General features: G+C 41.6%; 1 protein-coding gene across 6 annotated transcripts in view; it reads right to left on the minus strand.

Moving 5' to 3' along the window:
* The window catches only part of LOC129638918 (fibrous sheath-interacting protein 2-like), a 73,884-nt gene extending 60,903 nt beyond the window's left edge, over positions 1–12,981 (minus strand). For 3 of the 6 annotated variants that reach the window (XR_008708091.1, XM_055563663.1, XM_055563659.1), the window contains exons 1-8: positions 11,961–12,256; positions 11,458–11,583; positions 9,480–9,641; positions 8,694–8,783; positions 8,351–8,490; positions 6,737–6,878; positions 2,161–2,271; positions 1,599–1,746 (exon numbers count right to left, since the gene is read on the minus strand). Coding sequence is in view for 5 of the 6 variants with exons in the window: in XM_055563663.1 (XP_055419638.1) it covers positions 1,599–1,746; positions 2,161–2,271; positions 6,737–6,878; positions 8,351–8,490; positions 8,694–8,783; positions 9,480–9,641; positions 11,458–11,583; positions 11,961–12,059 (1,018 nt within the window). In the remaining variant the exon portion in view is untranslated. Of the gene's footprint in view, positions 1–1,598; positions 1,747–2,160; positions 2,272–6,736; positions 6,879–8,350; positions 8,491–8,693; positions 8,784–9,479; positions 9,642–11,457; positions 11,584–11,960 lie in introns of all 6 variants that reach the window. The other 3 variants (XM_055563658.1, XM_055563660.1, XM_055563661.1) reach the window with 3 other exon arrangements.
* Positions 12,982–13,440: the final 459 nt, after the last annotated feature.

Raw genomic sequence — 13,440 nt, forward strand, 5'->3', positions numbered from 1 at the left:
TCCTTCTATTTTTTTTTGTCCTGCCTTTTTTACTGGCTCCTATTTTATAAACTCATCCTATTTACCTCTTTTCTATATTTCTTTCCTCTCTCTTTCTCTGTCCCTTCTCTCTTTCTTCCATGGTCTCTCTCTCTATGTTCCTGTACTGCTTTTCTTACTGGCTACTGGCTCTTCCTTTTTGAAGTATGTTCATATTTTCTGCCTTCCATCTATCCATCTTCCCTCCCTTCTACCTTCCCCTCCCCCCTTATTTAATGCTAGTCTTCTGTAACTTTTGAAATCCTTCTCTTTCCTTATTGTACTATACTTTTTCTCTCCCTTTTGCTCTGTGTCTCTGTTTCTCCTCTTTTCATTTCCTACTTTGCCTTTTTTATCTTTTCATTTTTTGTTTTATTTTATTTTACTGACTTTTTAACGTCCTCCTTTTTAATATTAATATTTTCCTTTTCTCCTATTCTCCCTCTCCTACTGGATCCTTTTATTCCATTCAGTCTATCTTCAATGTACTGCTTTTTCATATTGGCATCTCCTTTTTAAGTCTCTCTTTCTTTTACTAACTTCTCATTTTTTCCCCTATTACTCCCTGCCCAAATTGTATTAGATTTTCCTACTGGCTTCTTTTCAAATTTTTTTTCTCACATTCTCACTCTAACATTCTTTTTTTTTTTTTTTTTTTGCTTTTTTCTATTCACACATCCTTTTTAAACTTCTTTATTCTCTCTCTTCCTCCTACTCCTTTGTTTCTCTATTTTTGTCTCTATGTCTTTTTCTTGCTCCCTTTCTTTCATTCTTTGTCTTCTTTGTTTGCTTTTCTTCCTCATACTCCTTGTCTTTTTTTCTTGTTTCTTTGCCTTTGTCTCCTTCCACTCCCTCATGGTGTGTGTGTGTGTGTGTGTGTGTGTGTGTACACATGCACACGTGCATGTATATTTTCTTACTAGGTTCTTCTGCTTAATATTCTTCTTTTTCATTCATTCACTTTCCTCCTCTTTATATCTCCATTTCATTCTTTCTTTTTGTATCATATTTTCTCCTTTTCAACCTTTTTGTTCTTTCTATTTCTATTTCTTGTTTAGGATATTTTAAATGTCTCTTCTTTTTTTCTACTTAATTTTTTTTCTCTTTCTCTTTCTAGCTTACTGTTTTGTATACTCTTTTCTTAGTGGACCTCAGTTAAAATTTTCCTTCTATTTTTCATTCATTGTCTCCCTCTTTGTTTCAGTCTGTTTTGGAGGTAATGTTTTGTCTTACTGGCTCATTTTCTCTATCTATATATAACTGTCTCTTTCCCTTTTTGTTGTTGTTCTGTCTCCTCTACTGGCTCCTTTTTAAACTCCTAGTAAAGGCAGTCTTGTCTGCTGAGCCACTTTACAGAAGTGTGTAATTTGTTATAATGTCTGTAACATAACAGTATTGTGTGAATGTGTGGGGGTGTCTGTGCATTCTCTACAACTTGACCTGTAACTGGGAAGTGCCTGTAAGTGTGAGCTTCTAGAATTTCTCTTTGCAAGGGCTTTGTCACCTCACTATATTAGCACATAGAGGGCTTTTTTTTTACAAAGCCACTGATAATAAATATTTATGCATATTCTACTTACCTTTGTCTTTCATTGTTTCTCTCTCACCTTCTGTTTCATCTTGACTTCTGTTTGCAAATACATTTTCTTCTGATCCTTCTCTCTGAAGGTAATTCCTTTGCATTTTTTGTAAATAATAAGTGATTTTTTTCTCGAGTTGTGCTTGTTTCTAAATATTAAAAAATATATATTCAATGTTTAAAATTGAATATCAACTTGCCACTGGAAATGTATAACAGATACTTCAAATATGATGGTACATTTTAAGGAAGCCCTCTTTCTTGAGATTTCTAAAATCAGAGTACAGAGCTAGGAAGGTAATAAGGGTAAGTTTCTTTTTGCTGTCCAGCTTGAAGAATGTATTTTAATAACTAGGTCCAACTGAACTCATTGCCTACTTTCGGGAGACTGGTCCCATTTTAGACCAGCCCTTAAAGTCCAGGTTCAGACCAGACTGGCTCTTTCCATCAATAGCTATCCTTGTGAATTTAAGTCACTTTTGAAAATCCACACTTTAAAATATCAACATTAGCAAAACCCTTTCCTCAAAATAGCCCAAGTTATTGTTCAAAGGTCACTCTACCTTACGGTGAGCATCTTCTTTGACTTTTTTACGTTGTTCTTCAAATCTCAATTCTCTGTTTACTTCTTCTCCAATCTTTGACAGCAGTAACATTTCTTTGGTTTTCCATTCCTAAAGAGCACAATGTCATAGTAGTCAGCAGGGCTTCTCTTTTATAATCTTTTTTTTCTTTTTTTTTTTTTTTTTGGTCAATAAGCAAATTAGAGCAAATTGGGGCTCAGAGGATAAAGCGTCTGACTGCAATGCAGGAGACCCAGGTTGGATCCCTGGGTTGGGAAGATCCCCTGGAGAAGGAAATGGCAACCCACTCCAGTATTCTTGCCTGGAGAATCCCATGGACAGAGGAGTCTGGTGGGCTACAGTCCACGGGGTCGCAAAGAGTCGGACACGACTGAGCGACTTCACACACACAAGGCCCTTATAGGAACTTGGACAACCATAATGAAAATCTTACATTGGCTTTAGAATGGGCTTATGCTTCAAAGGTAGATCTAAAAAGATGCTGGAAAGGTGATCTTCTCTTATAGATTTGAGGAATTATTATATGTAATATGTTGCCCTTAAATGTATTCTGACAGAGAGCCTGAACAAATAGCCTTGTCTGGGCATTGCGGGAGGAGCTACCCCACGCCCCCATGCCCGAGGCCAGGGGCGGCTAGGAGAGGAGTTACCCTGCGTCCAAGGTCAGAGGCGGCAGCCAAGAGGAGATACCCCATGCCCCAAGCCCAAGGCCAGGGGCGACGGGCGGGAGGAGGCCAGGGGCGATGGGCGGGAGGAGCCACCCCACGCCCCTAAGCCCGAGGCCAGGGGCGGTGGCCGGGAGGACCAACCCCACGTCCAAGGAGACTTGGCTGCGCGGGCGCAAGAGGGCCTAGAGGAGCTATCCCACATTGAAGGTCAGGAAGGTCGGCGGTGAGGAGATACCCCTCGTCCAAGTTAAGGAGCAATGGCTATGCTTTGCTGGAGCAGCCGTAAAGAGATACCCCACGCCCAAGGTAAGAGAAACCCAAGTAAGAAGGTAGGTGTTGCAAGAGGGCATCAGAGGACAAACACACTGAAACCATACTCACAGAAAACTAGTCAATCTAATCACACTAGGACCACAGCCTTGTCTAACTCAATGAAACTAAGCCATGCCCGTGGGGCAACCCAAGACGGGCAGGTCATGGTGGAGAGATTTGACAGAATGTGGTCCACTGGAGAAGGGAATGGCAAACCACTTCAGTATTCTTGCCTTGAGAACCCCATGAACAGTATGAAAAGGCAAAATAATAGGATACTGAAAGAGAAACTCCCCAGGTCAGTAGGTGCCCAATATGCTACTGGAGATCAGTGGAGAAATAACTCCAGACAGAATGAAGGGATGGAGCAAAAGCAAAAACAATACCCAGCTGTGGATGTGACTGGTGATAGAAGCAAGGTCCGATGCTGTAATGAGGAATATTGCATAGGAACCTGGAATGTCAGGTCCATGAATCAAGGCAAATTGGAAGTGGTCAAACAAGAGATGGCAAGAGTGAATGTCGATATTCTAGGAATCAGCAAACTGAAATGGACTGGAATGGGTGAATTTAACTCAGATGACCATTATAGCTACTACTGCGGGCAGGAATCCCTCAGAAGAAATGGAGTGGCCATCATGGTCAACAAAAGAGTCTGAAATGCAGTACTTGGATGCAATCTCAAAAACGACAGAATTATCTCTATTCGTTTCCAAGGCAAACCATTCAGTATCACAGTAATCCAAGTCTATGCCCCAACCAGTAACGCTGAAGAAGCTGAAGTTGAATGGTTCTATGAAGACCTACAAGACCTTTTAGAGCTAACACCCAAAAAAGATGTCCTTTTCATTATAGGGGACTGGAATGCAAAAGTAGGAAGTCAAGAAAAACCTGGAGTAACAGGCAAATTTGGCCTTGGAATACGGAATGAAGCAGGTCAAAGACTAACAGAGTTTTGCCAAGAAAATGTGCTGGTCATAACAAACACCCTCTTCCAACAACACAAGAGAAGACTCTACACATGGACATCACCAGATGGTCAACACCGAAACCAGATTGATTATATTCTTTGCAGCCAAAGATGGAGAAGCTCTATACAGTCAGCAAAAACAAGACCAGGAGCTGACTGTGGCTCAGACCATGAACTCCTTGTTGCCAAATTCAGACTTAAATTGAAGAAAGTAGGGAAAACCACTAGACCATTCAGGTATGACCTAAATCAAATCCCTTATGAGTATACAGTGGAAGTGAGAAATAGATTTAAGGGCCTAGATCTGATAGATAGAGTGCCTGATGAACTATGGAGTGAGGTTGGTGACATTGTACAGGAGACAGGGATCAAGACTATCCCCATGGAAAAGAAATGCAAAAAAGCAAAATGGCTGTCTGGGGAGGCCTTACAAATACCTGTGAAAAGAAGAGAAGCGAAAAGCAAAGGAGAAAAGGAAAGATATAAACATCTGAATGCAGAGTTCCAAAGAATAGCAAGAAGAGATAAGAAAGCCTTCTTCAGCGATCAATGCAAAGAAATAGAGGAAAACAACAGAATGGGAAAGACTAGGGATCTCTTCAAGAAAATCAGAGATACCAAAGGAACATTTCATGCAAAGATGAGCTCGATAAAGGACAGAAATGGTATGGACCTAACAGAAGCAGAAGATATTAAGAAGAGATGGCAAGAATACACAGAAGAACTGTACAAAAAAGATCTTCATGACCCAGATAATCACGATGGTGTGATCACTGACCTAGAGCCAGACATCCTGGAATGTGAAGTCAGGTGGGCCTCAGAGAGCATCACTTTGAACAAAGCTAGTGGAGGTGATGGAATTCCAGTTGAGCTATTCCAAATCCTGAAAGATGATGCTGTGGAAGTGCTGCGCTCAATATGCCAGCAAATTTGGAAAACTCAGCAGTGGCCACAGGACTGGAAAAGGTCAGTTTTCATTCCAATCCCAAAGAAAGGCAATGCCAAAGAATGCTCAAACTACCGCACAATTGCACTCATCTCACATGCTAGTAAAGTAATGCTCAAAATTCTCCAAGCCAGGCTTCAGCAATATGTGAACCGTGAACTTCCTGATGTTCAAGCTGGTTTTAGAAAAGGCAGAGGAACCAGAGATCAAATTGCCAGCATCCGCTGGATCATGGAAAAAGCAAGAGAGTTCCAGAAAAACATCTATTTCTGCTTTATTGACTATGCCAAAGCCTTTGACTGTGTGGATCACAATAAACTGTGGAAAATTCTTCAAGAGATGGGAATACCAGACCACCTGATCTGCCTCTTGAGAAATTTGTATGCAGGTCAGGAAGCAACAGTTAGAACTGGACATGGAACAACAGACTGGTTCCAAATAGGAAAAGGAGTTCGTCAAGGCTGTATATTGTCACCCTGTTTATTTAACTTATATGCAGAGTACATCATGAGAAACGCTGGACTGGAAGAAACACAAACTGGAATCAAGATTGCCGGGAGAAATATCAATAACCTCCGATATGCAGATGACACCACCCTTAGGGCAGAAAGTGAAGAGGAACTAAAAAGCCTCTTGATGACAGTGAAAGTGGAGAGGGAAAAAGTTGGCTTAAAGCTCAACATTCAGAAAACAAAGATCATGGCATCCGGTCCCACCACTTCATGGGAAATAGATGGGGAAACAGTGGAAACAGTGTCAGACTTTATTTTTCTGGGCTCCAAAATCACTACAGATGGTGACTGCAGCCATGAAATTAAAAGACGCTTACTCCTTGGAAGGAAAGTTATGACCAACCTAGATAGCATATTCAAAAGCAGAGACATTACTTTGCCAACAAAGGTTCGTCTAGTCAAGCCTATGGTTTCTCCTGTGGTCATGTATGGATGTGAGAGTTGGACTGTGAAGAAGGCTGAGCGCCCAAGAATTGATTCTTTTGAACTGTGGTGTTGGAGAAGACTCTTGAGAGTCCCTTGGACTGCAAGGAGATCCAAGCAGTCCATTCTGAAGGAGATCAGCCCTGGGATTTCTTTGGAAGGAATGATGCTAAAGCTGAAACTCCAGTACTTTGGCCACCTGATGCGAAGAGTTGACTCATTGGAAAATATTCTGATGCTGGGAGGGATTGGGGGCAGGAGGAGAAGGGGACGACAGAGGATGAGATGGCTGGATGGCATCACTGACTCGATAGACGTGAGTCTGGGTTAACTCCGGGAGTTGGTGATGGACAGGGAGGCCTGGCGTGCTGTGATTCATGGGGTCGCAAAGAGTCGGACACGACTGAGGGACTGATCTGATCTGATCTGATTTTTCACTAGTTAAATTCTAAAACTTTAAGAGCAGATGAAGTGTGTCTATCCTATGATGGGTATGTAATTTGTGGTATCAGTCTCACTACGTTAAGTAAAAGCTTGTCTGTTATAATAGTGATACAAGATTAATAGCAGTTTATCATTTTAAAATAATGAATTTTTTAAGCAGTGGTTTATTTCTTAGACCTGAAATAACTTCAGGTAATATGGTGGGACTGCTAAAAATGTTTATGAATAAAATAATCACACATAATTTCCCCATCAATATTTATAATTTGGTGTTTCTCACTTCTTCAATTTGTCTCCAGAGACTAAGTTTTCTTCTAACGTGGTCCCGATGTCGTCTTTCTTCTTCCTTTATCCGGAGTACGTTCTGCTTTTCTGCCGTGTGTTCAAGCTTGTTTAATTCCAAGCTAGTCATATCTAAATTTCTAAGTAAAAGTGAAAATTTAAGGGAAGATGAACTGGGTGTTTCCCTTATGCTGGTATTATCTACTCTGATATTCCCAAACCACCTTCTGGGTTGCTTTTTATTTCTTAAACTACAGGAATGTAGAGTTCTTTAAGCTAACCTGATCCACCAACTCGCCATGATGTACTCATCAGACTGTTACTGTGGTTGGGACAATGGCAAAATGTAGAACAGACTGATTTAAAGCATTTTATACAGAGATTAGTCATAATTCAGGAGCTCTGTAACATGAGTTTCCAAAGACGGCTGAAGTCAACTTAAGGACTGACTTCAAAAAACAAGTATATTTGAATTTTCCTTAAAAAATAAGCGGCTATTGGCCTCTGTCATTGTCAAGTCCTTGAACAATCTCTCATGTGTAGACAGGCCTGAAGACTGCCAGTCTGCCACTTTGGTGAATCAGTATATATTCTGGCATATCATGACATGAATCCATAGAATATAAGAGGTAGGTGATGGGGAACTGGCCCTCACCCCTGATAAAGGAAAAAGAGAAGGAACTATAACTCATCCATTTGCCTCCTGGGGCATGGGCTCAGCTGCTGAATCATAAGATTGAATGTGTGTGAGTAATAGCTAAATGAACATACACGGTTGGTTGGGGGGTAACACCTGTTTATATTAACATCAGATGAAGTTATAGCAACTCTCCCTGCTTTATCCGGCAGTAATTTCCTTAAACTTAAGTTTGAAATGTGCTAATGACACCTTTCCCTCTACTACTATGAACTTGGGTTTCCCAAGCTCAGGGAGCTGTACTTCGGAATTGTTCTTCAAATATCAGTTTGTCTTACCTCTTGGGTTCCTCATGACTCCATTTTCTCAGGAAGAAACTCTTTCCTAGCTATGGTATCAAAGTTTCCAATCCCTGCTATCTCTTAATCTCCTTTCTTTTCAGTCCACATTGAAGACTATAGGAAGTTAAATTGTCTAATACTTTTTTTTTTTTTTTTTTTTTTTTTTAATTTTATTTTATTTTTAAACTTTACATAACTGTATTAGATTTGCCAAATATCAAAATGAATCCGCCACAGGTTTACATGTGTTCCCCATCCTGAACCCTCCTCCCTCCTCCCTCCCCATTCCATCCCTCTGAGTCGTCCCAGTGCACCAGCCCCAAGCATCCAGTATCGTGCATCGAACCTGGACTGGCAACTCATTTCATACATGATATTTTACATGTTTCAATGCCATTCTCCCAAATCTTCCCACCCTCTCCCTCTCCCACAGAGTCCATAAGACTGTTCTATACATCAGTGTCTCTTTTGCTGTCTCGTACACAGGGTTATTGTTACCATCTTTCTAAATTCCATATATATGCGTTAGTGTCTAATACTTTTTAAATTCTGCTTTCAATTATTTCTAGTACTTTTACAGTTTTCTGGAGTCCACAATACGTCCACAAAAAATATGCATTAACTTTGGTCATACCTTTGCTTTATCAACAGCTCTTGGTCTGGAGTTGTTTGTTTATTTTCTTGTAACAGCCAACCTTGGAACTGTGTACTGCCATGACTGTCACAGGCTGTCTTGGTTTTATACAATTTATTTACTTGTTTTTCAATCATTTCCTGGGAGGGAAAAAAAGAATTGCAGTGTTTATATTGGCCAGAAATAACCTCGTCCTTTGATATGACTTCTCATGTTTTGGGCTTGGTAAACGTCCTGTAGTTTACAAATGGTTAATTAACCTGCATTTAAGTCTTTCTTCCACAACCTACATAAAAACTTTCTTACAGGCCTCAAATAAAACAAATTCAAGTATTTAACTTACTTGTTCCCTTACATAGTTTCTTTCAGAGTCTAATTTCAAACTGGTGAGATACTGCCTGTACTTATTCAATTCCTTCAAGGTGCATACAACCTATAAAAACAAATATATAAATAGAAAGTTGTAACAATCATGAAACTTTCCAGAGAAAAGAGTCATAAGAACGTTCATTTTAGAAACAATTTTGGGATCAAGGCTAGTGATAGCACATTTTGGCAATAGTTTAGAAGGCAATATCTCTCTACAGTGGCTGTATCACCAGGAAATGTCTACCTAAATAATATTATTTCAATAATATGGTTCACACAAAATAAATGTTATTAAAGTTCAGTATAATAAGGATGTTTAACTTTCAGAAGAATTTATTCTATCAAGCTGTATTCTGTTAGGTTTCCATTTTGTCTCTAGTCTTCTCAAAGGGTATTGGAAGTATCCCTTGATGGGTATACAGTGCCATTAATACTTTTAGAGCCAAAGGAAAGGCACTAATAATACAGCTGAGAGACAATGCATAAATAAATGTGTATGCATATGTCTTTACATATTCAAATCATTTGGCGTTTACCTTTTGCTTTTATCAAAGAAAAATGATCAAGTGGGAACAATTTTATTTAGAAACAGCCACCTGATTTCTCTTTACTCAAATATTGAGTAATTCATTGAGTTTTCTGTCAGGTATTCTTTATTGCTCAATTGAAAGTTGACACAGGTTCCCAGTGAAGTACAGAAGCAAGCTTACATCAAGACCATGGGTTTATGCTGGTTAACTGGAAGCAAACTTCAACCCACCTTATTATTGCTGGTGATATAGCCGCCTTTCTTTAATCTCCTCAAGATATCTTTTCGCCTATAGTATGATTTTAAATGTGGATCGTGCAGGCTTTTATAGCCAGTTTCCAGCAGCCGACAGTAAGGATCAGACAGGTTAAAGTCATAAGAAGGTTTATAAAGCTGCAAACACATAGATTGAAAAGTGTTACATATGTAAAATGAATGAAATCACACTTTTAAACCTCAATTTGTTACGGTGATTAGGCTGTTCATTGAAAATAAAACATGCAAGAAGAATCTGAAGTGAGAGAATACTGACAATGGGCTGATCTGAAAAGAAGACAGTAGAATACTGTAAGTTTCCTTCCACTTGCATTTAAATCAATATAAAAGACCTTTAAATTCCGTTTCCATGGTATTCTGCTAAAGTGATTGTAGTTCACAAAGCAGCAAGGTCAGGTGAAGAAGCATGGCCTAAGAAATTGGGAGACTGTGGTTCTAGTCTAAACTCTGCTACCATCTACCTGTCATAGCTTCACCTTACAAGGTGGTCAAGGGTGCTGCTGCTGCTGCTAAGTCGCTTCAGTCATGTCCGATTCTGTGCGACCCCATAGACGGCAGCCCACCAGGCTCCCCCGTCCCTGGGATTCTCCAGGCAAGAACACTGGAGTGGCTTGCCATTTCCTTCTCCAATGCATGAAAGTGAAAAGTGAAAGGGAAGTCGCTCAGTCGTGTCCAACTCTTAGCGACCCCATGGACTGCAGCCTTCTAGTCTCCTCTGTCCATGGGATTTTCCAGGCAAGAGTACTGGAGTGGGGTGCCATTGCCTTCTCCAGGTCAAGGGTAGAGTTTAAAAAAAAAAAAAAAAAAAAAACAACTAAATGTGCAAAATATAGTGTTACTTCCTTGAGGAGATATTGCTAAAAGATAAAGAAGGATCCCACTGAGTTAGTGGTTAGGGTAGTTGAATATAGTACCTGATCATAATTAAATACATGTGTTTGGGGGGAATCAATATAATAAAGTGTAGAGCGATCAGTGTAAGTATGGGGGAAAAAATCAGGAAATAAGTAGCTAACAAGTGAATAAAAGAGTAACACAATGTAAATATGGGAAATAGAAGATAGTGGAACAAGAAACCAATGAAGAGGGCTACATTTACAAACTCAAAAGGAGTGTTATCACTTTTTAGTCAAATAGGCTTTGAGTTTGTTTTAGGAATGATAATTAGTGGGAAGGGGTAGAATGTATTGGTTTTGAAAAGAGAAATTATATTGCTTTCCAGCAATAAAACTTAAAAAAATCATATATATTTGACAAGTATCAGAAATACCAGGGAGCCCCCTATGCATCCTTGATGACACCCTAGAGAGGAGAATGGTAAGGAAATAAGTAAAATCAGGAAATAAGTAGAAATAATGTGATGAAAGCACACACTCAGAGTTCCAAACCTCCTTCAGGCTTGGCCTAAAGCTAAGGACAGGGTGGGGAGTGTTAGGCAGAGGACTTAAACAGTGTGTGCAGCACTCTGAACCAGAAAAACAGTACTTTGGTGCTGAGTGAGAGAATGCAGATCAAGGGCAATGTAAATTCTAAGGAAAGATGAAACCGTTGGGGTTTGGCTTCATATAGTAGCTCTTGAAAGATGGCTCAAATTGAAGATCAGGAAGGAGAGGAGAGCATGCCAGGTTTCAGGACCCAGATGGACAAAGGCACAGAAGTAGAAATTATCATACCATGTGTGGACAGGGAGAAAAGACCCCGACCTTTCAGAGCTGAGGTCTGGGTCAGAGATAAGGCTGAATTGGGTGGCGGAGGCCTATCACGAAGCCTTCTATCATTAAGTTCAGACACGGAATACTTCAACTCATTTTAACTTCACTTGGTGTGTGAAACTGAAGTTGACTCAAAGCAAAATAATAGCAGTGTTTCAAGTTTAATAGCAAGCAGAAAACAGTCAAGAAAATCACTTAAGCACCATTAAAAGTTAGTTTACCTTTTCACTTAAATTTGTAGTATAGAAAACATTATTACTTCCAGGAACAACTGGAAGCTTGACCCCCAGAGGAAGATCCAACAGATTAGTGGCTCCGATCTCTGGGATGGGGTCTTTTTGTGAGCCCTGTCAGATATAAGTAGAAACCTTATTTTTGTTTCTAGTACTATTATTTTAGTTTAGACTAATCTACTTAAACTAATACCTCCAAATAAACCAAAGACACACACTCAGGGTTGAAAGAAACCGCCCTGTTGATAACCTGAAGGCCTCCCAGTTTACCCCTGTTACCAACCCAATCTCTGAGCTCCATTCAAAGCTAATCTCGACCAGAGGGAGCTCTAGTCACTGCAGAGGGTCTGGGAGCCAGAAACCCAGCTTCAAGGACCCACACGCCTCTGCTGAGTCCTCCCCCATAGTTTTTCGTCTGCCCGCCCTCCTTCCCTCCCAAGACCCAGCCCTGGAGCCAGAAAGAGGAGGATGACCGACTGGCCCCCACTCACGGAGCCACACTGCTCCCTGTTGGCAGTTCGGCTTCTGGCGGCCGCCTTAGAGGCAGCGGCCTGAGCAGCCTTGTAGCAGTTATTGAGGTACCGGTCCATGGCCACCCATCAGCCCCCAGGGGGCCGGGGCCTGGGGGTGCCACAAGCCGTCTCGGTTTCTTCTCTTCGCGCACACCTTTCCCTCTCTACGCCCGCAGCTAGCCTGGGCAACCCAGACAGTGGTCACGAGGGTAACGGCTCCTCCAGGCCACGCCCCTCACAGTGCTGGGTTCCAGGCTGCCGCGCTGACGTCCTAAAAGGGCGCCTCCCCAAAGCGTGTCGCCCTCAAGTGAGGGGATGGGGCGTTGTGACCTCACTAGCTGCCACCCGGGGCCTCCGGCGCATGCGCAGAGCCCAAGCCTCAAGGGCCAAGCGAGATGGGGAAGTGGTCCAAAAGACTTGGTGTAGGAGGACCACAGTTGACATTACCTTTCAACCTGAAACCAATAGCCCTAATTTAAATTAAGCCAAAAATGTATCAGTGTTTGTCAGTGTATTGTTCTTGTTTATTCCTTAAATCGTGTCCGACTCTTTTGAGCCCACCAGGCTCCTCTGTCCGTCGGATTTCCCAGGCAGGAATACTGGCGTGGGTTGCCACTTCCTTCTCCAGGGGATCTTCCCGACTCAGGGATCGAACTCACATCTCCTGCATTGGCAGGCGGATTCTTTACCACTGAGCCACTAGGAAAGCCCTTGTCTCTGGATAGCTGCCTGTAATTCTTCTAATTCTTCCCGACGCCCAAAGAGCTATGATTCTGTTCAACACATGTGCCTCTGAGTAATTGTATAGTTTGCACTAAGACCAGAGGACTGGCTTTATACATCTGCCCACTTTATCGATCCCGTGACCGACCACGTCCACTAGGCATATCCTTCCCCTAGTCTCATTTAGAACATACTGGTTTTTCCAGGACTCAATGCTTTCTTTCCTGTCTTGGGCTCTTCATCTCTCTATGCTCCTTGTCCTTCCTTTCTCATTCTTCTATTTCTATCTTATAGTTTCTACCTTATCAGCACTTCCCAGGTGGCGCTAGTGGTCAAGAACCCACCTGCCAATACAGGATACATACCCCAGGAGGCGCTAGTGGTCAAGAACCCACCTGCCAATACAGGATACATACCCCAGGTGGTGCTAGTGGTAAAGAACCCGCCTGCCAATATAGGAGACAGGAGGTGTGGGTTCGATCCTGGGTGGGGAAGATGCCCTGGAGGAGGGAATGGCAACCCATTCCAGTATTCTTGCCTGGAAAATCCCATGGACAGAGGAGCCTGGCAGGCTACAGTCCATGGGGTTGCAAAGAGTCAGACAGGACTGAAGCGACTTAGCACGTAGGCACCTTACATTAGATTAGCCAACATTTATTGAGTGCCTGCTCTGCCAGACACTGTGCTGGGTGCTGAGGATACAACAGTGAGTAGAGCATAGTTCTTGCTGTCCAGG

The sequence above is a fragment of the Bubalus kerabau genome, chromosome X (assembly GCF_029407905.1).
Source record: "Bubalus kerabau isolate K-KA32 ecotype Philippines breed swamp buffalo chromosome X, PCC_UOA_SB_1v2, whole genome shotgun sequence".
Taxonomy (NCBI): domain Eukaryota; kingdom Metazoa; phylum Chordata; class Mammalia; order Artiodactyla; family Bovidae; genus Bubalus; species Bubalus kerabau.